This window comes from Anopheles funestus, chromosome 2RL (genome assembly GCF_943734845.2).
Source record: "Anopheles funestus chromosome 2RL, idAnoFuneDA-416_04, whole genome shotgun sequence".
NCBI classification, from domain to species: domain Eukaryota; kingdom Metazoa; phylum Arthropoda; class Insecta; order Diptera; family Culicidae; genus Anopheles; species Anopheles funestus.
In genome coordinates this window covers 36,836,993-36,864,610 of record NC_064598.1, presented here as the reverse complement: position 1 = coordinate 36,864,610, position 27,618 = coordinate 36,836,993, and the positions used below count along the sequence as shown (strand labels likewise).

The 27,618-nt window shown below is 45.8% G+C and overlaps 3 protein-coding genes across 8 annotated transcripts; 1 reads left to right on the top strand and 2 right to left on the bottom strand.

The window, feature by feature from the left end:
- Window positions 1–21,992, bottom strand: LOC125763278 (baculoviral IAP repeat-containing protein 6). 4 transcript variants are annotated; one of them, XM_049426197.1, is made up of 22 exons: window positions 21,552–21,992; window positions 20,526–20,850; window positions 17,683–20,425; window positions 17,391–17,617; window positions 17,111–17,332; window positions 15,980–16,165; window positions 15,075–15,582; window positions 13,094–14,997; window positions 12,221–13,004; window positions 11,766–12,139; window positions 10,608–11,655; window positions 9,834–10,536; window positions 9,484–9,727; window positions 5,521–9,417; window positions 5,287–5,453; window positions 4,452–5,216; window positions 4,141–4,383; window positions 3,888–4,068; window positions 3,639–3,822; window positions 3,306–3,550; window positions 1,612–3,233; window positions 1–1,519 (listed from the first exon to the last, which is right to left on the bottom strand). In XM_049426197.1, exons 2-21 carry the CDS (start codon window positions 20,701–20,703, stop codon window positions 1,612–1,614), a joined length of 16,425 nt encoding a protein of 5,474 aa, XP_049282154.1. In that variant the 5' UTR covers window positions 20,704–20,850; window positions 21,552–21,992; the 3' UTR covers window positions 1–1,519. The 4 variants fall into 4 exon arrangements, with proteins under 4 accessions (XP_049282154.1, XP_049282156.1, XP_049282155.1 ...); XM_049426199.1 differs by lacking the exon at window positions 21,552–21,992 and adding an exon at window positions 20,963–21,528; XM_049426198.1 differs by lacking the exon at window positions 21,552–21,992 and adding an exon at window positions 20,981–21,528.
- Window positions 21,993–22,300: 308 nt separating this feature from the next.
- Window positions 22,301–25,269, top strand: LOC125763283 (saccharopine dehydrogenase-like oxidoreductase). Of its 3 annotated transcripts, none has more exons than XM_049426206.1 (5): window positions 22,301–22,432; window positions 23,566–24,423; window positions 24,509–24,599; window positions 24,665–24,933; window positions 25,007–25,269. In XM_049426206.1, exons 2-5 carry the CDS (start codon window positions 23,594–23,596, stop codon window positions 25,107–25,109), a joined length of 1,293 nt encoding a protein of 430 aa, XP_049282163.1. In that variant the 5' UTR covers window positions 22,301–22,432; window positions 23,566–23,593; the 3' UTR covers window positions 25,110–25,269. The 3 variants fall into 3 exon arrangements, with proteins under 3 accessions (XP_049282163.1, XP_049282162.1, XP_049282164.1); XM_049426205.1 differs by lacking the exon at window positions 22,301–22,432 and adding an exon at window positions 23,269–23,363; XM_049426207.1 differs by lacking the exon at window positions 22,301–22,432 and adding an exon at window positions 23,391–23,474.
- Window positions 25,270–25,325: 56 nt separating this feature from the next.
- On the bottom strand, window positions 25,326–26,989 carry LOC125763282 (phenylalanine--tRNA ligase alpha subunit). The gene is made up of 2 exons (XM_049426204.1): window positions 26,632–26,989; window positions 25,326–26,570 (listed from the first exon to the last, which is right to left on the bottom strand). Exons 1-2 carry the CDS (start codon window positions 26,908–26,910, stop codon window positions 25,359–25,361), a joined length of 1,491 nt encoding a protein of 496 aa, XP_049282161.1. The 5' UTR covers window positions 26,911–26,989; the 3' UTR covers window positions 25,326–25,358.
- Between the last annotated feature and the right edge of the window lie 629 nt (window positions 26,990–27,618).

The window sequence follows — 27,618 nt, the reverse complement described above, 5'->3', positions numbered from 1 at the left end:
TTTTATTTTAATTACATTTATTACTGCGTGTGTGTGTGTTGTTTCCTTCATTATGTTAATGTTATTGGACTTACAACATACATTTTTATTTGCGTTGCTTAACGGGAGTGGATGGTTGTTTGTCCACACTCGAACTAGAATTTTCTATGCTTGTATGGAGAGAAACGCATAATGTTTCTCGAAGGGTTTTGGGTTTTAACCGTGACGGCTGTGTTCAAAAATGTCGCATAAATGTTAGCTGAAGTAGCTCATGCATTTCTTTTCCCCGTGAATTATTCCCTGATCAACGTTCGTTGTCCGTTTCTTCTCGAACGGACGTGAGACAATGATAGTTACCCTCCTGTCGAGAGCATTGATTCCATGCAGAATTCACATACTCATCAAGATTTTACTTAGATTTGCATACGTAATTAAAGAACAAAAAATAAAGAAACAAAGGAACGAATTTATCAGTACCATAAGACAGTGAACGAATCCATCGAAAGACACCTTCTACCACTTGTTTGAGTGTGCAGCTGTTGTTAGGCTACGTATGGCCCATGTTTAGATAATTTGAATTACTGATAGCCAAGTACTTCGTCGCATGTATATGAGGAAGTTACATTCCGGGAGAGATTTTATTCCAAACCGGTTGCGTTCTTGAAGTCATGTTGTGAACGATTTTTTTATCTGACCGACCCAGAAAATATATAAATTAAATTATATTTAATATTAAATTCAAACTGTGTAAAACATTATTGCTGTTCGTGAACTGGGCCAATGGCATAGATTTAGCATTACAGCCCTCATTAAGACTACAAACTAGCGCAAAAGATTATATATATTTAAACGATAAACCTGCAAAACGGCTGCGGAAATTAGTTTTACATCAACGCACAGCGATTCAGTTGCCCGGCACATTAACTAAAGAAAGTGAAAATAAAACATTTGTTCCCACAATTATATTACTCAATGTTGTAAAAAACTGTATCGAGGCTTGTAATGATAAAAAAAAAAACAAAAAAGGACCGAGTTTTACTTAATGTGACTAAATTACTGTGTTGGTTCACTTCTTTTCTATGGCTTCGCTAAAGGGATATCATTGTAAATTCCCACATCCTCCCCATACACACATACGTATGCACAAGCGGAAAATGTGCGATTTCTTCGTTTCACTGCTTATTACCTTGTTGTTTTCCTTCTGTTGCTCACCCTACCGTTATCTCTCAGTTGTCGCCAATATTCGTAAACATTTTAAGTTTCAACTCATTCAGTGTTCGTGTGAGATCGAAAGCTCTGCCGCGTTTCAATTAGCAAAACTAATTATATCACATCACTGTACGCTCCGGCAATCTGGCACGGTCCACACAATCCAGCGGAAACTGCTTCGCTTAAACATACAACAATCGGGTTTTTGAATTTTCTACCGGTCTCGTTTCATGCTAAGATGTAACACTACAGTCCATTGTCCTGAACCGGAACTCGGGTACACTTATGCCATTTTTGTTACCTAAGCAGATGCTGCTTCCTGAACATAAGTCTGCGAATAGATGGACAATTTATAAAACGATTACATGTTGAACGGATTCGACAAGTCAACACACGGGAACACATTTCGATTCCTTCACTTACCTAGATGATTGACAGTGCCATCTCCTCTAGTGACAGATCAGCGTCGTCATCTAGGGATTCGTGCACACTGCTACTAATTGGCTTCTCAATGCTGTTGATACTACTAATATCGTCCGCGGTCGGCAATTGGTTAGATCCTGCCACCTCCTCCGATAGCCCGCCCGTAACGGCAGTTGATTCGCTGCTGCTATTATCGACGGAACCAGCCGAAATACCCGCCACAATGCTGCTGCCACTAGATGAAGATTCACTGCAATCGCCACCTCCCGAACCGGTACCGGAATGAACATTTGTTTCACTAACTTGTTCCTCGGAATGATCGCTGAATACGACGGCTACTTCTTCCGTCATCATCCCGCCGCCACTGCCGCTATCAGTCTCATTACCGTCACGCATACCATCCTTGACTTCTGCATCATCTTCGACGCTGTTCGAGACACCACCGATTTGAAGCATAACGCTAGCGCCACTCTCAGAACCGTCACCATCCGTTACGATGCTATCCGCCACATTTGTGGCAGCTTGCTGACTATGCACTGACGAATTCGATGATGATGAAGAAGAGGACGAGGACGACGACGATGTCGACGATGATGAAGATGACGACGATGATGTCGACGATGACGAGGAGGAACACGATGACGAAGAATGCATCAGCGTACCAGACGGGCAGGTGGGCAAAGTTGCATTGGATGGTAATGCGGTGGAATTTGCAGTGCTTGCAGTTGCGGAAGGTGTGGTGGGTGTTATGTTCGTACCGACGTTAAACGGATAATCAGCCTCTTCCAGCCCTTCCGGTGGCGTCAGCTTTGCAAGCTCTTCACGCAGCTGTCTGTACTGGCGGCGCAATACCATCGCATTGAACGATATCGTTCGACCGGTTCGCTCATGTTGCAAAGGATGACTCAGTTCAGCAATCCATTCCTCGATCTGGTTACAGATTTCATTGCGTTTTAGCCAGAAATGCGCATGTATGACGTCCTGGAAGCAGGGACACGGGTGACGCAACTGTTCCAACATAGCGTATCGAACGCACGCCTGATAGATGTTACTGTTGTACTCCCGGGAACTATGCGTACCGGTCGGTGTACCTCGACTGCGCTCGAAGCCAGGTTCGTTGAAGTATGGCTCCGGTACCAGGATAAGGCTCTGAATAGATACGAGCACCTGCAGAAAGCTGGATGTGTGCGCATTCCACTTTTCCTCCGGTCGCCCGTGCCACGTGTTCAGCACCGATAAGCAAACCTTGCCATCATTGTAAAGGTTGGGATTGAAACGGACCGTATTGCGACCGGTCGTTTCCAGGTTTATCATCATTGGTGAGTTAGGATAGTCCGGTGGGAAGTACACGTCAAATTCGAAGCAACCGTTAGCGTAGGGCGTTTCGGCCGGTCCGGTAATTAGTACCTTCATAATATCCAGCCGATCCGTGTCGCAACGTACAAATACCGAGCTGCTATATGAGAGCGGTAAACTGGTGGAAAGGGTTACCGTTTCCTGTGCCAACCGTTTTACCCGCCCTGGATGGCCCCGATCGCCCGCCATTCGTACGTTCGTTTCAAAATGATGTGAGATCGTAAAACGATAACCATTTTCCGATTCCGCAATCATCTCGTAAGTGTCTACAGAAAAGAAGCAAACGAAACGTTAAAGTACGGAAAATAATCGTTTTACATACAATGTTCTCTTCTTACCGAATTGTAACGCTTTCATAATCTCCAGATACTTGTCTTCAACCGACTTTGTGATCGGTCGTGGAATCAATTGCTTTTCGCCCTCCTCTGCTGCACTCGTGGTGTCCATATTGGTAGCATTTTGTACCAGTAGCGACGTCAGTTGAATGTCATGCATCATCAAAGCTAACCCTTCATCGTCCCCGTCGTCCAAACTGACGATAATCTTTTGCGTTTGTCCTTTCAAGTTTGACTTTTTATTCACTCTATTTTTACCCCACGGCAGAATAATGGAAAAACGGAAAAACAGATACATTAGTACAATTTTCAAACACAAACACATTGCATACTCACTTCAAACGACTAGCATAAGTATCTACACAGGCTTTCATGTTCGACAGCAGCCCAGCGATAGATAGTTTACCCTCGCTGACATTCTTGTTCACCAGCAGCATCGCAAGCTGGTTGGACACAGAAATGGCTCGCAGCAGTTGCAAAATGGCGCGGTACAGTGGAATATGTCGCGTAATATCCAACACTGAAAATAACCGTACATACTGTTTACTGTACCGTACCTAACACACCGTACTTCATTACGCTTACCCGAATCGTTACGCAAATAGGAACTCAGGGCGGGAATAAGACAGCTTTGCTGAATGAGATCGAGGAAGATTGGTGGTAGATCACCGACCGATTCAAACGAATCCTTGTAGTTGTGCAATTCTTCCGTACCAGAGCTAATCACATAACTGTTGCAGCCAGGATTAATGTAACTCGAAAGTACCTATTGAACAAGAAAGAGTTACCATTAGCGGAAGTTTAACCTAAACGCGATGATGTCCAGTTTTTGACATACCTGTAACAACACGGTAACGTGTTCTTCCTCACTTTTTTGTCGCATCAGTGCCTGTTCCACGTTCCACGATTGTTGCGTTGAACCGGTGCCAAAACCTGTACCCTTCGCCCAGTACATATGTCCTTTATCATCAGCGTTCAGTTGATCCTCTGTGTTATTAGCAGTTGCGTTACCGGTCATAGTGGATGATGATTTATTGGTACCATTGCCAGTAGATATTCCTTGATACAACGTGTCGAATGTCTGTTGAAAACGCAAAATTGTTTTATGAACCCTTAAATAACACTTTAATTGTTTGTTGTTATACTTACATTATTTGTTGTACTGTTACTACTTGTTCCAACCGGCACTGATGTTGACGCTCCTGTTCGTACCGATCCACTGTTGTTGTGATGGGTAAAGATGCTCAGACAGTTTAGCACGAGATGTATTGCACCAACTTCGATCACCATGCGCCGGAGCAGCACTCCATCGTCGGTAGTTAATGGTGACGATTCCAGAAGTTGTCGGAACACCTCAAACGGCAGCGTAGGCAATGTGTTGGACAGGGGCAGACTATAAATTTCGTTACCCTCACCGTCACTGGTAACACCCAGTATCAGACGCAGCAAACACTGCGCCCGGACGGTATCGTTGAGTAAAACTTCCGAGTAAGCCGGCAGCTTTAGGAACAGTGCAAAGGCCGCAAGCGAATGCTGTGGAATGGCGGTAATTGCTTGCGCTTTCGGGGACGATTCTGCCACAATGTCGTCCAAATCTTCGTAGATCTCGTCCATCTGTTCGAGTTTCACCCATTCGTTACCGGCACCGGCATTTCCCGCACCCGTGCCGCCCGTCGGGCTACGATCTTTGTCCATGTAGTGAGTACTGCTCTTCGGCATTTCGGGATACACGGTCGGTAAATAGTGCGCTAGTAGTGATAGACCTCCACGGCTTGAGAATATCTGCAGAGGCGAAGGTAAGGGCAGAAACTCGGTTGCTCGCATGTACGCCGATGATCCTGCGCCGGATGACGAGGACATGGGGGACGGTTCTCCAGCAGATGCATCGGAAGGCGGTTTGTTTTTGGCATCAATCTTTAACAACAGAGAAAATATCAATTGAATGTTGTAGAACAATCGATGTAAATAATTAAAGATAACATACCAAGTTCAGATTTATGCATGGTATCGAGAGCGATATACCCGCTGACTTCAGCATAAACAGCAGTTGCGAGATAGTCGTATCGCTCGTTATAATTACTTCCGGTACTGCCGAGTGCGTCAGGAACATGCCATCCGGTACGGAAAGCTTGGAATCGTCCATTTTTATTTCTAAAAATCAAAACAATAACATAAACCAATCAAAATACATGACAATGGGATTTGATCTTTCACTTACTGAACATTGAGAGCAAGTCTTTGCGACGCATCGTTGTTGCCTGATTTTTGGCCTCCTTCAAACGCTTATCCTTCGCAGTGACTCCAGCAGCAACGCTTAAAAATTCCAGCCCCATACCCAGCTCCCACAGTTCACTTTGTGGGCAACTACTCTGTGCGTTACTAGATCCACTGGTAGAGGCACCGATAGACTGACTACTAACGTTCGTTGCTACTGTGTTTCCACCGCCAGACAGCAACGACAGATCACCACCCAAACCGCTGGCCGCACTGGATGATGTTCCAGCAGAGGTACCAGCGGATGCGGCAACGGCCGACGACTGTGAACCACTAGCTGAACCAGATACCACCACGGCAGACGGTACGATAGGTTGATAAACGGCAGCAGCACACTGATCCAATATATCCTGACATTTGGCATTCGTGCTTAACTGGAACAGCATGAGATGCGCGTTCGGACGCTTCGAAGGATGGTTCGCGATCGAGTTGTACAGCCCACCTGCTCCTCCACCGTTCGTTTCTTTGCTCTGCAGCAGTGGCAGATCACTACGCACCGCTACCATTATTTTTTCACTTTCAAGCAAAATCTGTAGTAACAGACGCCGAGTAAAGCCGGAAATGCAGTTCTTCGTGAAAGCTCCTGGCATCGGAATGGAAGTCGATTGCGCACCATCGGCAGCGCAGCTATGCATCGCTTCCTCCATTGGATCCGACTTACGTATTACCGAGATAAGGTTGATGGTTAACACTTCCTGGTTTTTCGGGTGACACGTAGTAACGCGTGACAGAAACTTGATGAAGCACTCCTCCAATTCAAGACATGATTGTGTCGTTATTTCGCGCGTCACATTTGCAAGATGGCTGTTACACAGCAACAGTAACAAGGGCTCCCAGAAGATAGCGCCCTCGTGGCTACCCAACCAATCGCGCATATGTCCTTCGGAACACATGTCCGTAAAAAAGACAAGGATTTCCGTTACCTTGTGTATGTTCACCATCGGGAGACTTGTAGCATTTTCTGTAGATTCTCCACTGCTCCACTTATCAGCATCTGTTAAGCAACCTTCGGTCGATCCACTGGCAGATGGAACCGTAGGCGGACCATCGCTACCAACAACTTTCGTTGGAGCTCGTCTTAGCCGTTCGACACAGTTTGTCGCTCGGCGACAAAATTCCAAGATGACCGAGTTCAACAACTTCGGCAGCCCAGAATCGATTAACTGCTGCACGGCTAACGGAGACTGGCTGGCCATGGCAATTGTCGCCAGCTGACTGCACGATAGGTCCAAGCATGCAATATCTTCTATCACCAAATGGCTGTACCATTCCGTCGTATCCGACTCCTCCTGCTTGCTGTCGTCGGTTCGCCGTTCGCCATCCTTGCGATCGTCCGAAATCGATGCTGTCAGATCAGTCGACAGATTCGGCACCAGAACGCCCATACGCCGCAGAAGCATGGTGAAAAACTCTGGCCGTATGCAGCAAACCGAACAGAGCAGTGCATCGATCGCTTTCTTTAATGGTCCACTAGCGCCTTCGTGTTGTTTAAGCTCCTGCAGCCAGTTGAACAGTACATCGAACAATTCCCGTGTGACCATTTCCAGCAGATCGGGAATCAGATCGGTTGCAAAGGCTTGCCAAAGAATGGCGGCGAGACATCGCACAAAACCACTGTACGGATTTGTTGAGTGTAGCGCCAATCGGTGTTGATTTACGGTACCTCCGCCCGCAGCCATGGTAATGTTCTGCTGGTAGCGTTCATACAACGTCAACACCCATTCCAGCATGGCCTGCAATCGATCGCGCGTGTGCTCATTCTGCATTGTACACAACTGGTACAGCAGATCTGAGATGGAATCGTTCGACAGTTGAAACGTCTGTGGTATACTTTGCCGCAGCAATGTATTGATCAGTCGCAAGCCCATTTCGCGGCTGTGTAGCCCCAGCTTAAGCAATACGGTTTCCAAATTTTGCAATGTATCGTTTGGACTATTCGGTGCTATGTTTAGCAATGCACAGCAAGCCTCCATGAAGCCGGTCACCTCATTTGCGGCATCGATCACACGGTTCGCGAGCTGTTGATCGGCATAATAGATGGTCACGCTGAAGCACTGCGTTAGTACACGCAACCAGCCGAGGCTGGTACGTGCTGCCCCGGCCATACGATCGTCATCAATTCCGGTTCCTCCCAGTCCTACTCCTCCCTCGTCCATATCGACCAAGCCAAATGCTTTCCGATAGCTGCACAAATCATTGGACGGCTTCAGGTTAACGGTTGATCCCGATCCTCCACCAATTGCTACAATGGAGGAACTAGGCCAGCTTTGCATCGCGCCCCCGGAAAAGCCAGATGGTCCTCCACCTGCTTGAGGTAGCTCGCCGAACGTGGTCGTTCCCAGGATGGATATTTGCGTTAAGCCAATGTTTAAAGCATCACGCGGCCGGTACAACCGAATGATAACGCTGGTGGCAATTTCTGGCTGTGCAAAGCGCAACCGAATGCACGTCATGCCTACGGTCGAAATGGGCTGCGTGATCGGTATTGGACCGAGGATACTGTCTCTTGTCACTTCGATTGCTACAGCCGAAGGACACGATGCAAGTGTCGCTAGATGGGGCTGTAGCTGGACCTCCTTTAACAGTACCGCCGTTGGAAGTGTGATCGTAAGATCAACATTCGATTCGTTTGGGTAAAACAAATAGCTCCAGGCGGGATTTCGAGCCCGACGATGGGAAGCAAGTGGCGCCTGAATTAACACATCCGCCGCCTGTACAGACAAATTGTCCGAGGTAATTGTAGAGTACGGTGCGAAGTTGATAAGCCCCTCTTCGTTTCGTGGCGTTGCTATGATGGGGGTACTCTTTTTCGACGAACTGCCACTGCAATTTCCACCAGCCATGCCGCTTCCGCTGGCAACGCTCACGCCATGCAAACCAACGGACGACTTCGACAGACGTTGCATTATCATCGACACAAGGCTCGGTTGCGTGTTGATCAGCGCTCGATTGCTACGAACCAAACTCTCGCACAGCACCTGTATGCCGCCTAGTTCAGTGAAAATTGCAACCGATGCGGGCGTACCGAGGACCTTCAGGATAAACCACAGGAATGGTTCCGACAGATGCAACTTTGGCATCGGGTGCCGTACGTTGGATGCGTTGTTAATGTACTCAAACAAGGGTTTTACTACCAGCTCATTTTGTGATGCGGTCCGGCTAAGGTATAGAAGCAACTGGAATACAGCATCTGCTACGGTACACAGCTCCGGATGCGTATTTCGAATCGTCTTAGCACCACTATTGTCAGCACCATTTCCATAGCTGACCGTTGACGCCACCAGCATTGTCAAAGACGAATGGTTGCAGTGGGAAAGTGCACTCAGCAAACGATTCATCGTTGGAGAATGTTGTAACACAGTGTCGGTAAAGCATGGTACCTTCGGACGTGTCTCACTGCTGCCCGCTGTACCACTGCCGGCGTTAACTCCATTACCAGGAACATTTCCTGCACTTGCACCACCAGCTCCGGTATGCTGCTGTTCTGCCTTTATTTCATCCGTCTGGCTCTCGCTCGATGTGTTCAAATTGTCTACACCCACTGTTTGTCCACCAGCCGATCCGGTGTGACCATCATCGGTCGTCGCGGTTTCGCTTCCTGTGCCAGTGGTGTGTGGATTTTTCGTATTAACAAGTATCGAGGCCAGCTTAAGCAAATCTACCAACAGCGAACTATCGGTTGCAGATTTACATGCGCGATTAGACTCAGCGTTGAATACAGTGGCAAAAAGGCTGCTGAACCGCATCCCTCCACCCAGCATAGCAGCGGAATTACTATTCTCCGTCGTTTTCTGACAGTATAGTTTCTCCACATTCACCACATTGTTGTACACCAGATGCGCTGAGAAAAGGAGGAAACAATCAATCAAACAAATCCAAATAACATTGAATAACTTGCAATACTTACAAACACACTCAATTACACTCATCGCAATGCCCAAATCACTTTTGTCGAATGGGAAATTCAACAGTTGCTTTATCATCTGACTCTGGGCATCGATTGGACCTTGTTGGTTGCCGATCGCACCACCAAACTGGACCAGATGCAACGTCACTCGTAACAGCGTTTCCTTTAGCTTGTCTTTTACATTACAGCGTAACTCCAACCAAGCGAACAACTCTATCACAAGCTTGCACACGGTTGGTCCAGCCTACAAAAATACGATTTGAGGACCATTTTTATATTGATGTTATCATTAGAATCTTATAAATTAGCGGTCTTGTCCTCATATTTCTCTGTAATTAAATTATACTCACATAACGACTGCTACTACCGTCCATGGAAATCATCGATTGATCGGCACCGGAGAAAAACCGCAGGAGCATCTTCTCAAAATTTTCATCATTTACGATCAGATTGCCCATGCGCCGGAAATAATTATCACTGCTAGTAGACGTCTGTTCCAGGTGATCTGCCTCGAAGTGTGGCTTGCACGCTAGATTCAAACAGTGAAATCCAAGGCACCAGGCTCGTAACTTAATGTTTGGATGCGTGGCAAGTGCCTTCAGCAGTCCCCTTACGGCTCGATCGCCAAACGGTATACGTGAATATGATAAGGGATTTAAACCAGTTGTGCAGCTACCGGGGATATTTTCATTGGTTTCCCCATTCAACGTCAACCACAGTTGAAGAATTTTCTCCAGGTTTAGCCATGAATCGAGCTGATGTAGATCGGAAAGAATTTTATCAAACACCTCCGTAAGCATACTGTTCGTCTCGATGCCTAGTAGATATTCGGGCCCAGACCACACATCGATGATGCTGTCTGGCCATGGTGATAATGATTCCGATGGTTGCCCAGGTGCGCTCATACTACTGATCAGTTCAGGCATCATGGAAACGTGTGGTAAGCTACTGATCAGATTGAAGGCTGACCGCGTTGTCAGTCGCCGGAGAACAATTTCTACGTTCGTATCCAGTCCCATCTCAAGCCGAGCATCCATTGCAGCGGAAACAGTTCTGCAATGCACAGAAGAAATATTATATTTAAATGTGAAGCTTCCAAATCAAATCCCTTCAAAACAACTTACTTATTCGTGATGCTATATTTGCTAGCAAACGATACAATATCACGCTTAAGGAAGCGTTTTTCGCGTGCCGAAAATATGTCGTCAATAATTAATATTTCCTCCATTTCCGGATCATCACATTCGACCACCGACGGTAGTTGGTTTTTAGCCACATCGGCGTAACTAAGATCACAAGACACATGATGTGCCGGGTTCTGTAGTGGATGTTGCTGCTGTTGTTGCTTAAAAGGTACTTCTACCGGGGGTCGCATCGAGTGCAATGTCGAGCCCGTTCCCATAGGGTGGGCACCCGCCGAAACACTTGCATTTTCTTCTTCGTCAGGCGATTCCGTGGAATCATTTTCACCATCCTTGAAGCTTTTGTCCGCCTCCAGTACATCCTGCAGCAGACAGGTAATTGCGTGCACTGCCCATGGTTGTTGCTGATTTTCCCACACTGCAATCCTAACCAGTTGCAGCAGTTGGTTCGTCGTAATAATCTTCGATAGCTGTAAAGCTGGCCGGCAGGCCAACACTAACCGGGCGATTATTTTGCACGTGATAAGGAACAGATCCATGTTGCAGGTAAAATCCATGCTCAGAAGCAATCCAATTAGGCCTCGAATTACGACGATAATTTTGTCGATTTTCATCGACTTCAGCCCTGTATCGAATGGAGTCTCTCCATCGCCACCCGTCAAATCGCCAACTCCCTTTGAGCCTGCTGTTGAATGACTGATACCTGCCTCGCTGGATGCATCCCTTATCGTACGATCACCAGCAAGGTTAACAAACTTTCCTCCACTTTTCATGCCAGATGCTTGGTTGATCGTGCTGCCGCTGGTGGATGAGGCAATGTGATTACCGCCAGACGAAAACGATAATACGCTGTTTGGTTCCTGCGACAGTTCGTTTTTACTTAACGTTGTAATGCTTGATTCGCCAATCTCTTTCATCTTGCTGTTTATTTCGTTGATGTAATCACCCAAGCTTTGCTTTATGTTGACGGTCAGTTTTTTCAATTGATTTTCTTGCTGTTTCAATGCCATTTCCAGTTTTGATGTTGCTCCTGCAATCAGAGAATACAATCATCATTAGAGTGAGACGCTACTTGCATCCTTTTCTACTGTTTACTACGAGTACCGCCACGGTAAAAAAATATCCTTCACTTTAACTTACCCGAAAGTTGGCTGTATTGTTTTGTTTGAATTAGCCGTTTCTTGAACGAACGGGTTAAGGTACGCAGACCACTGTTGTTCATATTCATTCGTGCTTTAACCATGTCCGTCTCGCCAGACATAAAGTCCCATCGTAAGTTGTTTTGATCCTTTCTACCTTCCGTTCCATCGTCCAGGCAGACAGACAAGAACAGCAATATCCACCCAAGCAAATTTAAATCCGTACTGCACCAGATACTCAAACCGGACCCACTGTTCGTAGCTAACGGGGCTAGCAGCGTTGCTAAGCTGCGCAGAATGGCATCAATAACCGTAGTACGACTGCGGCCGATGGCAATGCTACGGCGTCCCAAATAGGTTAACAGTAGGAATACACTGCAAAACACAAAAAGTAATAATAAAATCATGTTTAGTTTATCATATTAGGAAAGTAATAAAAACTGTAGTTGAACTTACCGATCCTGCGGGAAAATGCGTTCATTTTGTGACGAGTACAGCGTTAAAAATTTATCTGCCAGAAAATCACCCCACCAAGACTCAAAACAGCACATTCGCACAAGCATTGAGCAAGTTGCGAGTTGTGTATGAGCATCACCGGCAATTACCATCGTATCGAACAGTAAATTGCACATATCTTGATTAATGTGTTGATGTGGCTGCTGTTGATTTTGTTGCTCGTTTACGCCCAACGCAGGCATACTACCGTACGTCGTTATTAACTGCAGCACTACTTCAATCAGACACTCGCTCATAACGCGTAGCTTATCCGTATAGATGGAACTCAAGTCGGTACAATCATTCAGTGGCGATGGCTGGGTAGGAAGCATTAGCTGGGCCAGCAATGGATGATTCACATCAATCGATGGTCTAATACGATCGATCACACGACGAATTACATTCAACTGGTGCTGAAATCCAATGCACTCTTCATACGCCGCTGTAACCTTAGCGCACTCGATCGAAGCATTATTTCCACCGTTTCCAACCGAGGTGCCGTACGTTCCATACGTACCGTACACATCTGCACCTAACCCACCGCCAAAGGATGTATCTTTCATGCGGTTCAGGAATGCTTGCATGTGAGCAATGTTCGATGCGTCGCTGTTCAGGTACGGCACAAGCAGATCCATCAGTTTGCTGCTAGCCAAACAGTACCGGCAGTGGACGTCTTCATATAATGCTTTCAAAACCTTCAATTGTGTCTGCACATTCGTTTTCCTTTTTTGCAGAAATTTCATCACTGAAATGAGAATAAAATTATGCGAATTAACGACTTTGCAACGTTTCAAACAATTGCAAACCAAAAACGTAACCAAAGCTTCGACTTACCTGGATCAGCATACGCTTCCCGGTCGAGAATCACAATATGCCCGTAGAACGAACCCATTGGTATGCGGCACCGGGTAGCCGTCATTCCGTAGCGGCCGGTAATCGTGATCTTAAGATACCGACAAATCGGTGGCGGCTGTAGATCGCTCAACACAAGCGTGCGCGAATGAATATCCTGTGAAACGACCAATCGCACGCTATCCGCTTCCTCTTCGAAGCACCAAACATCAATCGAGAGCGATGCAAGATCCGAATGTGCCGGTATGATAACATCCGTCAGCATGATGGGTGCACCAAAATCAAGCGTTACGTACCGAATAGCCGACGAGTGCATCCGCTCAACCACGATTGTCTGCTTCGGTGGACTGCTGAGCAACTTGTGCCACGGCAATCCACCGGATTGATCGATTGCATTTTCCGCTTCGGTGCTTTTTTCTTCAAAATATTCCTGAATTTTATTGTCCAACAGTGAGGTGTGCGGACCGTGCTGTAGGTCCAGATTGGCATCGTTTGAAACAAAGGATACTACCTTCGACGAACGTGAACTATCGGCAACGGTGCTTTTGCCAATAGTGTAAGCAGTTACTTCCGCAGCCGTGTCCGGTATTATTAACGTCGAAGCTTTTTGTTCTGCTGCATTGAACACATCACAAGTCTCCGAATCATTCACGGATATATCGTCAAAGGTTTCTATGTCTTTCAACATTCCACCATCACTTCCGATATTGATGGCATGCGGTTTACCGTGGCTTTCCGTATTTGATTGCTGCAAGTAAGTCGGAAAGCCAATGGTGTCCGCAGACGAATTTACAGCAGATTTCAGCTTGTGCTTCTGTAGTGCCGAAAAGAAAATCTTATCGACCAGTACATTTTTCACATTATTCATCAAAGCGTCGCCTATGTTTTCCTTATCTCCCTCACTGGATTGTGTTTGCTGGATTGACTTCTTAAGAGAAGGCCCAACGGTGATGTTGATATTTTTGCCATGATTGCTGCTATTATTAGCTTGCTGCTGCTCTGGTTCAGCATAAGAAACGATCATTGTGTCAGCATGCTCACCCTGTTCATTTCCAATATCGACTTTTACATCAACGGTGTACGCACCAATGCCGACCGAATTTTCCATCAACATGTTTGCGGTGGATACGGGTTCAATTGTTATTCCATTCCCAATTCCGGTGCCACTCGACCCACCAACAAACCCATTAACACTGCTGCTGCTAGTTGTGGTGGTGTTTCCATTTGCATCGATGTTTTCCAATCTGGTTGCATCGGACGTGGCACAGCACGAATAGTGCAGTGGTTCCACCTCCAGCAGTCCCATAAAGTGTGACCCAATGCTACGGCTTCGCAGCTGATCGAACAAACACTTCAGATCCGCACCGTCCGCAAAACACATCAGCCGCAAATCTATCGGCGAGGGACCAGTCAGCACGGAGGAACCGATCGGTCCACTGGCACTCGCACTGCCACTCTTGCTGGAGCTAGTGCAACCACCATTGCCTCCCGCACCATTCATATTGAGCCCGTTCGTTGCTGTGCCGCACCCGAACGGATATGCTACACCTCCTCCAAAGGCGATACGTCCGTCCATTGAAGGTGCGTCAAACACTTCCGAATCGAATGGTGAACCGTGCAGACCGAAACGGGTACGCAACAACGCCGAATAGGGATTGTTACGTTTTTGCAGTTCTTCTGCCACCGATTTCAGCAGTTTCATGCAATGATCCGCCACGCTTAAATGATGTTCCGCCAGCGTAGTTCCAGATATGAGCAAAGCGAACCAACGCAAAGCGCCGGCATGGTTAGAATTGACTATGTCTGGCAAGCATTTGATTATAGCATTGTTTAACGATTGCTCGAACGCGTTACATGCATTCTTGTCGACCATGTTTTGAGCTCCCCTACAAAGAAAAAGAATAATAACACATTTTGAACGGAACTGTTCATTGGTTCTTTTAACATGATCCCAAATACTCACTCAAGTGCCAAAGACACAAATTTAACACACTTATGTGCGATGCTACGATTCGCCAGTACAATGCAGTGTCGTATAGTTTCTTCCAGATGCTTCTCGATGATTTGTACGCACTCCGTTTGCTGTACGTTTAAATCGGTGGCTGCCACGTTTCGCGTTTCGGTCGGAGCAGCTCGTTTAGCGAACGGATTCTTGGGATATCGATAACGCATCATACGAATCGTGACAATCCATATGAGAATGTCTAAGGCAAGATTCTGTTGCGTTATGATCATATTCTCGCCAGGCGCTTGTGTAGTCGTCGTGCTTGCTGATGGCTTAGTGACATTCTCCTCTTCACCATCACCATCACTAACCTTCACCTCGCTGCGCTGATGAAGAACGGTCAACAAATTTTCTAGCAGCATATTGGAATCCAGCATAGCTAACCGTTGGGCACGTTCTTGTTCAACCTTGTACAACTGACGAGTGGCTCGCACCGTGATCGATATTTCGTTCAGCCAATCACATCCTATAGGAAAAAAGGGAAAAATAAGAATAATCGAACGATAAACTTTTTATCTTCGGAAATGGTCACACATTGACGCAAAACTAATATGATCCTCTATCTTAAAACAATATATCAAATTACTAACCAAACAAGAATTAAATCCCGTACTAGTTCAAGTACAAATAAGGTGCGATAGTAAAAAAAATCAACAATTTCTTCTTCCAAAATGAGTAACTATAATGTGGGAATATACATTAAATTTCACATTTCAATAGTCGATTTACACATAACACTCTAGCTTTCCATCAGTGCGAAGTTGCAACTACTTCAAGTAAAATATAATTTCCGAAGGAACTACACAAATAAAACCTAACTAAATGGAGATAAACCGAACATGCGAATCGGTCACAAAATTTACCTATGTAGAAATCATTTGTTCTTGTTTTAATCGTCGCAGCGGACCCTGCCGGCGAAGGCACGGGGAATATCGTCAACGAGCCGTCCTTACCGACTTGCACAGTGCCGGGAGACGCATTCGATTGTACCGAGATATTCGACAACGATGTCAGCAGTATGCTCGTAATGCCCTTCTTCCGAACAGGTACTGAAGGCAGGAAGGCAACATCAGACCGACAGAACAACATTCGCAGAGTTTGTGTTAGAATTATCGGTCGGTTCGTGATCATAAGATGGAGAAGGTAGGTGTTGCATGTTGATTTCGTTCCGTTTTGTATTTATGTGGCAGAGGTTGTCCCAGGGTGATAATGATGAAATGGTAATGGATTTTAATATGACAAATACAAAGACCAATATTAGAACCAATAGTATTTGAGAAAGGATATTGATTATAAAAAAAAACCGCGAATTACAAGAGAAGCTTATTTAAAATGTTTCAAAAAATATCTCAACGTTCGTTCTTCCACGGTATAATTACAAAAGGCGCAAACTCCGAAAGAAAACATACAATACAATTTTGTCTCGCGTGTCTCTAAATTATTTGCAATCTTGGTTCCATATTACCATGCCTTCTTACACCATTGCAAGAATAACGCAAAAAAACCTGCTGTGACTAAACAAATGGTTAAATTAAAGTGTTACATTAAAAGCCTTCAATTTCTATTTCATAATGGGCCCAAAAAAGAAGATCATCTGGCATAATTCATAATCAGTTCATAACGTAGTATAATTAGATAGCATTGTCGGTAACATTTAACTAAAAACAAACCAGTTCCAGAATAAAATTTCGAGTGGAACGAACCCGCCATATAAACGATTAACAATACATCCTGGACATATCAAGTCACGAATAGCCGACCAGCAAAAGGAAGCCAATATGGAAAACAATTGTAGTGCCAATTAAGAAATTTAAGAAAAAGATAGCAAGAGAATTGTAAAAAAATAATTACATTAAATTAAGTGCAAGGACGTATCGTAGCAGATAAACCACTGGCTCCATATCATTAGCCAACCTGTGTATGTGTATGTGTGTTTGTCTATAGAAACATTCTCCTTTAGCCTGTTCTATTATCAACACGCACGCCATGCTTACCTCTAGTTTTACCTTGCCCATCCTTCGACAGATCCGTCATCGTTTTAATGTGCAGCAAATAGTTCCGGCCTTTGGATTTCAGCAGCTTTGGGCTCGTAAGCGTTACACAACCACCCTGCTCGCTCAGATCCATGCAGGAGGCCAGTTCGATTGGACCGACCACAATTTCTGCATTTCTGGCTTGCAGATACTCCTCACTCAGTACCGGATTCTCAACGAAATCTGCAAAGAATAGCCGATGATTAAAAACATGCAAGCAAATTGTACAACTGAAACTTACGTTTGCCTTCGCCAGCACCGATGTTAAAGTTGATTGACTCATCAACCCGGTTAATCGATTGTGTTTTACGGCGTGTGCATAAGCCCATTGACTTCTGTTTCAACAACGTCACCTGAATTGCGGGCGAATTAGCGCACGGTTGATAGAGTGAAAACTTAAAATCGATATGACCGAGCGAGGTACATTTTGGCAAGTTCAGCTCTATCAGATGTTCATCCCAGGTGGAACTGTAAACGTACCAAAGTGTAATTAAAAGAAGATCATCAAAACCTCTGCTTTCATAGATACATACGCATCATTGTGCAATCGCCATGTTTTCGTCAAATGTGTGTCATCTCCGGGTCGTAGATGTTGCGGATTACGACGCTGCTTTTGGGCCTGCTCGAGTTCATTCCAACAGGCAGGTACTTCAGCCGAATAAGGTGTTAACAGCTCACTGAACAGCGTCAGCGTGTGCAGCATCTTAAGGTTGTTCACGTTGCCAACGTCCTGGCGGAAAGCTAGCAACCATTCCAGACCCACACCGTCGGGATGATGCTGGGCTTGCTGTTGCTGTGTGGTTCCGGTTGTTCCTGAACTATTTGACACTCCTGCTGCTGATGGTGCAGTTGACGCAGCAGTCATATTATCAATCACATCTATCGGCACAACACCATCTACTCCGGTCGTACCGTATGATTTGTCACCGGAATCGATACCCGCTGATAACGGCGTCTGTACAATGATCTCTTCATCCCGCTCATCGCTCGAATCCGCATCTAGATCGTAGAAGGAGTAGAAATGAAGGCATCCTTTTGCAGTGCAACCGCAGAGCCGCTCTAAGCTTTTGCAGTACGTTGCCGAAACGAATCGATCGTCCTTTACCGAAGCATCCGAAATGATGGTGAGCGTTTTTAGCGCAACTATACGCAGTTTGCCATCGGCACAGGTCATCACGAAGATACCTTGATCCGTTTCCGGACCACCAAAGTGTCGCCCGGTGCCATCACACTTTGGCAGCATCGTTATCTCCAGTGGTACCTGGTCTTGATTCAGAAACAGCATTAGTGGCTCGTCAAGCCGCACCAAACCATCCTCGTTCAGCGAGTACAGCAGCAAGACGGTATACCAGAGCGGACCGGATGATTCTGCACCATCCACTCGTTGTTGATCATCTTTTGCCGCATCTGTACTAGAGGCACTAGAATCTCCGGTTGATGTTTTCGCCGCAATATCAGGATCGTACTTAACCACTACTAGCAAGTGGCGATTATCACTCGATGGAACTATATCCGAGATGTAGTAATGGGCACACGAATCCATCATTATTGGCGGTAGTTCGATGTACTGTAACGGTATGCAAAAAATGGCGCCTTCCGTCGCACTGGCACATTCCCCACCGCCACCTCCTCCGCCTCCATCGCCTGTGCCACCGTCACCTTCTCCCTCGCCACCACCTCCTTCCCCGCTACCGTGCACAGTACTATTGATACCGGTGGCCAACGCATCCGTCACTATGTTCATCGAAGTGGATGGCAAGGTGGTTTGCGTGTCCATCGATGAAAGAATTTTAATTTTACCACTATCATTCTCACTAACGTCCGAGTAGTGTTTCTTTTTCGTTTTGTTCGTCTTTTGTGTAACTAGTTTCTGTTTCGCGTGCTTTAGCTCGTCCATAAGCATGTTTGTACGTTCGGCCAGCAATTTGACCGATTCATCCTCTGTGCTCTCCATAATGGTAAACAGGTTGGATTTCTTTGCATTACCACCAACGCCAGCGCTAAGCGTGAGGGCGGCCTGCGTGTTTGCATTCAGCGTTGGCGATCCGGGAACCGTATCCTCCACGACTGGGTCTTCGATGTTGTACACGATCATAAGCAGCGTCGTTTCTGCATCATGCTCATACACATCATACGAATCCTTGTCGAACGTTTCCGTGCTTTTCACCCGCACGCCGGCCACTATTTTCGTGCCGAGCATTTTCGGTTTCAAGGAAAGTGATGCACGTCGCTGCTGCACAGCACTACCCGCAGGCGATCGAACAAAGTAGGCTGCCAAAGCGTTTAACTCGAGCGAACTGACTGTCGCCGTCGGGCTGATGGTTGTCGTCGTCAGTATGTCCGGATGCAGTTTCACCTGAAACTCGTGAACCTTTGTCAGCTGTCGCTCGATGTTCCACACCGTAACGTCGCCGGATGGATTGCCGGTGCAAAATACCACGCCCCGATCACCGGACGATATCATGCTGAACCCGGCCGTGGCGACGGCCGGACTCGTTGCATACGTTACAGACAGTGGCACATTCTGCGTGAACTCTCCCTTCACGAACGGACAGTCTGGTGAATGGCGTTCGTGTTCGCTCCACGGTTCGTCCGTTTTCTCCCAGCATACGAGACACACGGTACAGGTGAAACACATCGCCCGATCCTTGTTTCCATTCTCGCCCGGCTGGTGATAGAATCCGGCCTGGGCCATCTGATCCGGCAGTACCCATTTGTAGTCCATGTGAGGCCACGCCTCGAACGTTTGACGACGGGCCGCCTCCGAGTACATCTGAAATCGTTGGACCGATTTTGCCGACTCGTTGACACGGGCTCCCCGGAGCAAATCGGTCAACCGTTCATTTATTGCCGATGCGATGGCCATCGCCGGGATATGCTGATCGAGCCGGCGAAGCTGCATCACCACACCGCTTGCCACCATGCGCAGTGATGAGTGGGGCAGCTCCAGACACACCGTTTCCCATTTTTGTGCCTTAATACCGCGCTTCGAGTGCGACTGTGCTTCACCGATCTTTTGCGTCAGCTCGTTTGTAACGTCACTCATATTCTCCAGACCGTGCTCTTCCAGATTCTGGAGACACTGCAGGAACAAAAGTGCCTCCGAGAGCAGCAACTCCAAACGCACCCGATCATCGTTCGACGTGACAGGGGCCTGAAGGATTGTGTCCAGCAGTAGAACACCATTGTAATCACCGCGCATACATATGTTGCGACCGTTCCAAATAAGTATCTTATCCTGCTGGGGCAAGTACCGGCATCGTACCGAATTGATTTCTGCAAAGGAAAGGAAAAAGGAACACGAAACGAACAACCGATGTCAACTGGTAGCATTTTAAGCGATCGTCAAAACGAACGGAACAAGTCTCGTACGTACCCGATATTCTGTAACTTTGTAGTATGACACCGGAATTGACATCCAGTAGCTTCACCTCGCTGTTACTTCCAATCACGAGAATTACGTTCAAATACGGATGGTAAGTGATAGAACGCGATTCAGCATCCACGTTCAGATAGCCGTCCTCTTTCAGCCATTGATCGTCACTGCTGGCCATACTGTACTGTGTTTCGCTGTACGGTCGCTACGTAACTCTAACCTAAAACAGACCGGGAAGTTTTGCGGATATCTTCCCCCGCGTGATGACTAACGATTAATTAGGTAAACTATTCCGGCGTAGTGTTGGGTAGAATGTTTGGAGTACCTGGAGAAGATGAGAAAAAGCAAAGACCAACTGGTTAGACATTTCTTCCGAACGAATGCTGCGTTGAGCACGATCTCACACACGAAAAACCCAACTTCTACAATGTACACACAAGAAAGACGGTAATTACGTGCACGCTCCGGGAAATTTAATGTAATATTGCTCAACTATGAAAATGTTTCCGTGTCACCACAATGGTGCAAGCCGCGGACAGGCAAAGATAACCCCGAATCACACAGCCGTTCGTTTGTTTCGGGCAATCTGTCAAACGATGACACTTGCGCTCTCTTTCCCCTGCTCTTCCTTTCCGCACTTTAGTAACCTTACCCAGACAGAAGGGTGGTTCGTAGAACCACCAACTTCGTTCTAGCATGCAATAATGCTTTTTTCCAACTTCCTCCTAACCAGCTTCGATGGCTGTATATTGCCTAAAATTGTCTTTTTCGTGCTTTTATTGGGATTGTAGTTCTTTGAATATTCGCACACACACACTCACACATATAATTTACCATGCATTGACCAGCTATTTACCATACTCTACATACGTAGCAAAAACGTGAAATGTATAGCAAATGAAAGAAAATGATGTTCTCGCAATAAAACAAATGGCAACAGGACGCCTCCGCGAACACCATTTAAGCTATCTCACACGGCCTATTGAGAATGAAACAACTCGCTGGAAATCCTTAACATGAACTTACACATTTTGCACACACCAATGGCCGCTGATCACAAAAATTGCTCCACTCTTCTTACAAAGGATGTATCACCAAACAGGTTTAAACACGCGCCGAAACTTTTCCTTGAATTTTTCTGAGCACAGCCAATTTTCCGCTACTTCTCGTTCAACAACTTCGAGAAAGAAAAAAGAACAGCAAAGAAACTGCTCCTTGCTCCGTTTGTCGTCGTCGTAGTCGTCGTACGTACAACACCGAACGAGATATTCTATTCGCTTTAGCGTCGATGCAAACGTTTCGGACCACAGCACACAACTTCTAACTGGCGTTGCAGTGATTTTAATCGCCCAACGCTTTTCATGAAATCCACTAAACGCAGCACTATGACAAAAATTTACTTATTGCAGACGAGAAAAATAAGTGATCCAGACCAGACGAAATCTTTTGTGTGTGTGAGTGTGTGCCGTTTTATCATTCACATTTCTTGTGAAAGTTCAGGCGAAACCATGCAGTAAACATCACCTTGTGACAGCACGCTGTTTGACGTAAGGGATTGAACGAATTCTCATCTCGTTCGCAATCATCGTCTTTTCCGATTTATGTCGTAGAAAAAGGTAAAAATAGTCAAATTTGTACAAATACTTGATAGAGCTCTTCTTCTTAATAAGATCAAATTTTATTTATCCGTTTATAGTGCAATTTGATAGGAAAAAACACCCAAATGCTCGAGGTGGTTTCCGTGAGCGAATCATGAAATGTCAACCAATGTTTCAATATGGTGCCTCGAACGCAAATCACCTGTTCCTTCCGAACTGTCGAATCAAGCGTTGTGGCAGCTTCTTATAAAGCGGCGACTATACGAAATCCGCAAATCATAAAATCGGTCGCCGTTTATGTGATAACTGGTAAGTAAACGGTGCAGCGTTGTTTATCCTAATCGATATTACTGATTAAGAAAAGTGTAGTGATAATCATCCAGTACAAAGTCCGGGCGGGTGTGAACTTGTTTCACTAAATCATGCTGATCGACATGTCTCCGGCATCACGTAAGCCGGTGGCGCATTTCGTCGGAGGTCAAATTCGGGAGGCCCCAAATGAAATGTTTTGAGGCTTCAACGGCTTAAAATAACTTACCCGTGGATTTTTCGTGTATAGATTAACGCTTTGGGTTATCTCTATCCATGTGCTGTACTGCGATACGGTGCATTTTCGTACCCACAATGGTTGGGTTTATTTTATGCAAATTTCCAGTGAGAATCCTTACTAAAATGGCTCCAACTCGAATAGATAGATGGAGAACACATCTGCATTTACTTTTGCCAAAGTTGAAGAATTAAACATAAGATTTGTACTCAATATCGTATGTTTAGTTGTAGTTATGTTGGCCGTACTTTAGTGGATTAAAATTATGCTACCACGTTTGAAACGTTCCTTTAGAAATAACGTTATTCGGCGTATTGAATTGTTTATTCAAAGCATCAACTGTTTGCCGATGACGCTGTACAATTTTATTGAGCTGTATGGAATGAGATCATTGGATAGAAACAGCATAAAAAAGAATCGCGGTTTTAGAACACCTATGGTCGAGAACGACGCAATGGGAAGAAAACTTGTTCATTTCCTTAAACCAAAGCCTACTCGAGCGTGAGTCAGCAAATGGGGAGAGAAAAAAACAAAATTTCAATCTAAACGATGCATGTATTTGCCCTCTTCCACTTCATCCGTGTTATGTATTATTACATGGTGGTTTCTGCCATTGCGTGGAGGCGTCGTCCCCATGAATGGAAACGACTGTTCGAACGCGGTTGCATTACGCGATTCGCACTACCCGACATGGTCTGTTGCAATTCAATTCCAACCATTTACATACCCAGTGTGCATGTGTAACGGCACATAGGCGTCTGGGTTCGATTATTATCGCCAACAAATCCATTTGCACTTTCTCATGTTAGTTACCTACACGGGCTGCACCTACATAAACCTAGCATCATCGCAAAGGAGGCCGTGAAGTTAACGTTCTTATTTTATTTTCAACCAGTCTACCAGTGCACACCGAAATCGAAGAAATGGAACAGAAGGAAGAAAGATTGGACGTTATCATTTTTGGTGCTAGTGGATTCACCGGCAAGTACACCATCTACGAAGGCATCAAGTTGCTCAAGGGACTTCAATGGGGTGTTGCGGGCCGCAGCCGGGACAAGCTCCGGCAGACAATCACAGAGATTGAAAAGAAGGCTGACAAAGACCTGTCGGAGGTGCCAATAATTACGGCTGATCTGAAAGATCCCGCATCGTTAAAACAGATGGCGGAACGCTGCAAAGTGTTAATCAATTGCTGCGGTCCGTATCGATTCTACGGTGAGTCGGTGGTGAAAGCGTGCATCGAGGCTGGTACCCACCATGTGGACGTTAGTGGTGAACCGCAATACATGGAACGGATGCAGCTTGAGTATCATCAACAAGCACAGGAACGGGGCGTTTACGTCGTGTCAGCCTGTGGGTTTGATTCGATTCCAGCCGATCTCGGTACCGTGTTTCTTGAGCGTGAGTTCGACGGTGTTGTCAACTCGGTCGAGACCTACCTACAGGTGTCATCGAAGATTCCGCATGATGGAGGCGCGGTACTGCACTACGGTACCTGGGAGTCGGCAATTTATGGTTTGGCACACGCCAACGAGCTGAGGCCCCTGCGCACGAAGCTGTACAAAACGCGTTTGCCGAACTTCCAGCCACGTCTTAAGGATCGCAGCGTGGTGCATAAAGCGAGCTTCTTGAATGGTTGGTGGGCGGTTCCATTCCCTGGTTCCGACCGTTCCGTAGTGATGCGGTCTCAACGCCACTTCTACGATGCGGAAAAGAAACGTCCGATTCAGATGAAAGCTTACGTAGCATTTGAGTATGTAGAGTTTTCAGTTAATAATTCGTCTTTTATGATGACATCATACAAGTGATCATCTAATTGCACACTTTACCCATTTCAGATCGATCGTTCAAGTGTTGGGAGTAGCACTTGTTGCTGTTGTGTTCGCTATCATGTGCCGCTTCAAATGTGGTCGTCAATTGTTACTGAAGGTATGTGACGTATTAATCATGTTTGTTGCAAAATCATTGTTCAATATCAATTTTCGCTTCTCCAGTACCCAAAATTTTTCACTATGGGATATGCGTCACACGAGGGCCCATCGGAAAAGTCCATGGAAAACGCACAGTTTGCAATCTACTTCCGGGGCGAAGGTTGGGATAAAGAAGAGAAACTGCTCGAACTGACCGATCAATTCAAAAGCCCCCCAACCAAGAAGATTGTCACAAAAGTATCCGGTACCAATCCGGGTTATGGAGCAACGTGCGTTGCACTAATTTTATCGGCACTTACTATTTTGCGCGAGAGTGACAAAATGCCCGGAACGTAAGTAACTGCGGACGCATGGGAAACCGTTTCCTTTCGGGTGCTTAAAATATGATTTTATATATTGTTTCAGTGGTGGCGTGTATCCGCCCGGTGCAGCATACGCTAAAACGACCCTAATCGAACAGCTAAGCAAGAATGGATTCACATTCGAGGTAATCAAGCCCTTGAAATAAAAAGGCACTTTTGTGGGGTGGGAAATAAAAATTAAGCTACTTTCAACTTGGCATAGTCCGCGCGGTAATGGTTTGGTTAGTGTAGCGACAAAGTCGACATAACGTTTCGCTTTTAAACGGTTGTTATAACATGAGGATAAATTGTAATTTCCAAACTCGAGGCGTGTCAGTTTATGTTTCTCTGGAAGTTGTAAAAGAAAGAAACAAGCCGGAGCGTTATGGGAACGAATCAAAGTATATTTTTCCGCATTAACAGTTCATGCGACAGATTGGACCGTCCTGGACCATCTTCAAATCCACCTTCGGTCCAATAAGATCACGTATGTTGTTCAGGCCGTACTTGATCATCGTTGGCCGTTCGAGCGATAGCCCCCAGGCAATTACATTCACCTCCTTCGGTACACCGAGCGGGATGAGCATTTCCGGACGGAAGACTCCCGAATTACCGACCTCGATCCATCGCTGCAAACCAGGATGGAAGCAAAAGATTTCCATCGACGGCTCGGTATATGGGTTGAATGTCGGTTTGTACTCCAGCTCCGTAATGCCGAGTTTGTTGAAGAACGCATTGAACGTACCAATCAGATCGCCCAGCGTTATCCCATAGTCCGCCACGACACCTTCCACCTGATGAAACTCAGCCAAATGGGTAGCATCCAACGTTTCGTTACGGAAAACCTTGTCGATGCTAAAGTATTTCACTGGTTTGAACCCACCGGGTTGGTGAGCGACCTTGTACAGCATCCTGGCGCTCACACCAGTGGTATGCGTGCGCAGCACGTTCTTGCGACTTTCATCCAGCTTCCAGTCGTACCGATATCCAATCGAACCATCGACACCATTTTCGTGTGAATCACGTACGCTTTCTACCAGCGCCAAAGGGAACTTGTCGCTCATCTTTGGGTGTGACACGAAGAACGTGTCCTGCTGATCGCGTGCCGGATGTTGCTGCGGCACGTACAATGCATCAAAGTTCCAGAAGCTCGATTCAACAAAGTTATTCGTCGGCATCTCGGAGAAACCCATCTCCAAGAATATCTGCCGGAACTCGGTACGCACCTTCATCAGTGGATGTAGCTGGCCGCGTCCGGGTGGTGCACCCAGCGCATCAAAGTTGTACGCCTTGAACTTCAAATCTTTCCACAAACCGCTAGCCAACATTTCGACCGTTAAATCCGTTTCCAGCTTCTTTAAAGTGGTCGCAAATTCGGGCCCTTTCGAGAGTACGAAACTTTTCGTTACACTTTCCTCTAGGATCTTGCGCTTCTTGTACTCATTTCTCACGCTATCCGCAACACTAGACTCTTTGCCATCTGCAATGGCTTTCACGTGCACCAGAACTTCGTCTTCGATTGTTTCCACCTTGCGCCGAACCAATGGTGCACCGCCAGATTTGTCGATTAATATCCAACCGTTTGACATCGCCTTGCTGAAGCCAGCCTTTGGATTCTTCCCTCCACACTGGAATGTGTAATGTGCAATGGTTAATGTTTAATTATGCACATGCACACTGCCTACAAACCTTCATCAGCTCGGCTTGCGATATGCCAGCCTGCGGGACCGCTTTAAACACATTTGCTTCGTGGCTACCATGTTCCAGAATATCTCGTCCTTCGGCAGTGAGCTTCCAGCATTTACGTGTGCTTGGTACACACTGAATTAGCTCACCGGTGGCCTCAATGCTTTTCACCCCACCAACAATCTTCTGATGATCTTCGCCGAAAACTGCAGCAAGATCAAGCGTATCCACCTCGCCATGATCCGCGATATACTTTAAAATTCGTTCCGAAATATCTTGCATTTCTGGCGAAACTATGCAATGCCTTTTTATTATCGAGCCGGCCAACAAGGTCAACAAACAACATGCCGCGTGTCACACACCCAGGATGAATATAAGGGAGCTGTCAATTGTTTGTTCGAAATCACATGTTCGAAATTTTTGAAAATACTAGCTACAAAAACCGTTACCGAGCCATTGGCGATAAATTGTAAGTTTTTTTTAAAGTAAAAGCATATTTTTATTTTCTTTCCTCTAATAAAGTTACATGCACTTTTGACACATATTTTTTTCTTTGAAATGTATTTATGTGAAGCATTAGCATAAGAAAATCATACAATAGATCGTGTGTATGTGTGTCGGAGTTTCTTTTTTTTCTTCTGAAGCGCAATGATAGTGTACAAGTCTTTTGTGACCCTTTTTGTTCTAAGCAATGTGTAATGGAAAGGGTACGATATTTTCTCTACTGGCAGAATTGACTATGCTGTACGTGAGCGAAAATGTACGCTGCGTTTTATAAGAAAGTAACGTGAAGGAAAAAGGTAAAGAGAGTATAAATTTCGATTCGTTCCTCAACGCGTCACAATCTTGCTTTGCATGATGGTTTGAATTTTGTCTTGGATTTTTCACTCATTTTCTAATTGAGGCAACGTTTGAACGTACAGAATTCTCGTTAGAGACCTAGAGCAACAATAGTATAGGAGAGAAGAAGAGTAAACTAACGTTAGAAGT

Bases quoted from the DNA above. Each gene is read 5' to 3' on its own strand.
- LOC125763278 (XM_049426197.1), bottom strand. From the start codon at position 20,703: ATGGCCAGCAGTGACGATCAATGGCTGAAAGAGGACGGCTATCTGAAC. The intron at 17,333-17,390 runs GTAAGTTTCAGT...TATTCTTTGCAG, and splicing joins CGGTGCTGGCGAAGGCAAAC to ATTTCGTTGAGAATCCGGTA. The intron at 3,551-3,638 runs GTGAGTATGCAA...GGGTAAAAATAG, and splicing joins ACTTATGCTAGTCGTTTGAA to AGTGAATAAAAAGTCAAACT.
- LOC125763283 (XM_049426205.1), top strand. From the start codon at position 23,305: ATGAATGGAAACGACTGTTCGAACGCGGTTGCATTACGCGATTCGCAC. The intron at 23,364-23,565 runs GTCTGTTGCAAT...ATTTTCAACCAG, and splicing joins GATTCGCACTACCCGACATG to TCTACCAGTGCACACCGAAA. The intron at 24,424-24,508 runs GTATGTAGAGTT...TACCCATTTCAG, and splicing joins AAAGCTTACGTAGCATTTGA to ATCGATCGTTCAAGTGTTGG.
- LOC125763282 (XM_049426204.1), bottom strand. From the start codon at position 26,910: ATGCAAGATATTTCGGAACGAATTTTAAAGTATATCGCGGATCATGGC. The intron at 26,571-26,631 runs GTTTGTAGGCAG...TACACATTCCAG, and splicing joins CGCAAGCCGAGCTGATGAAG to TGTGGAGGGAAGAATCCAAA.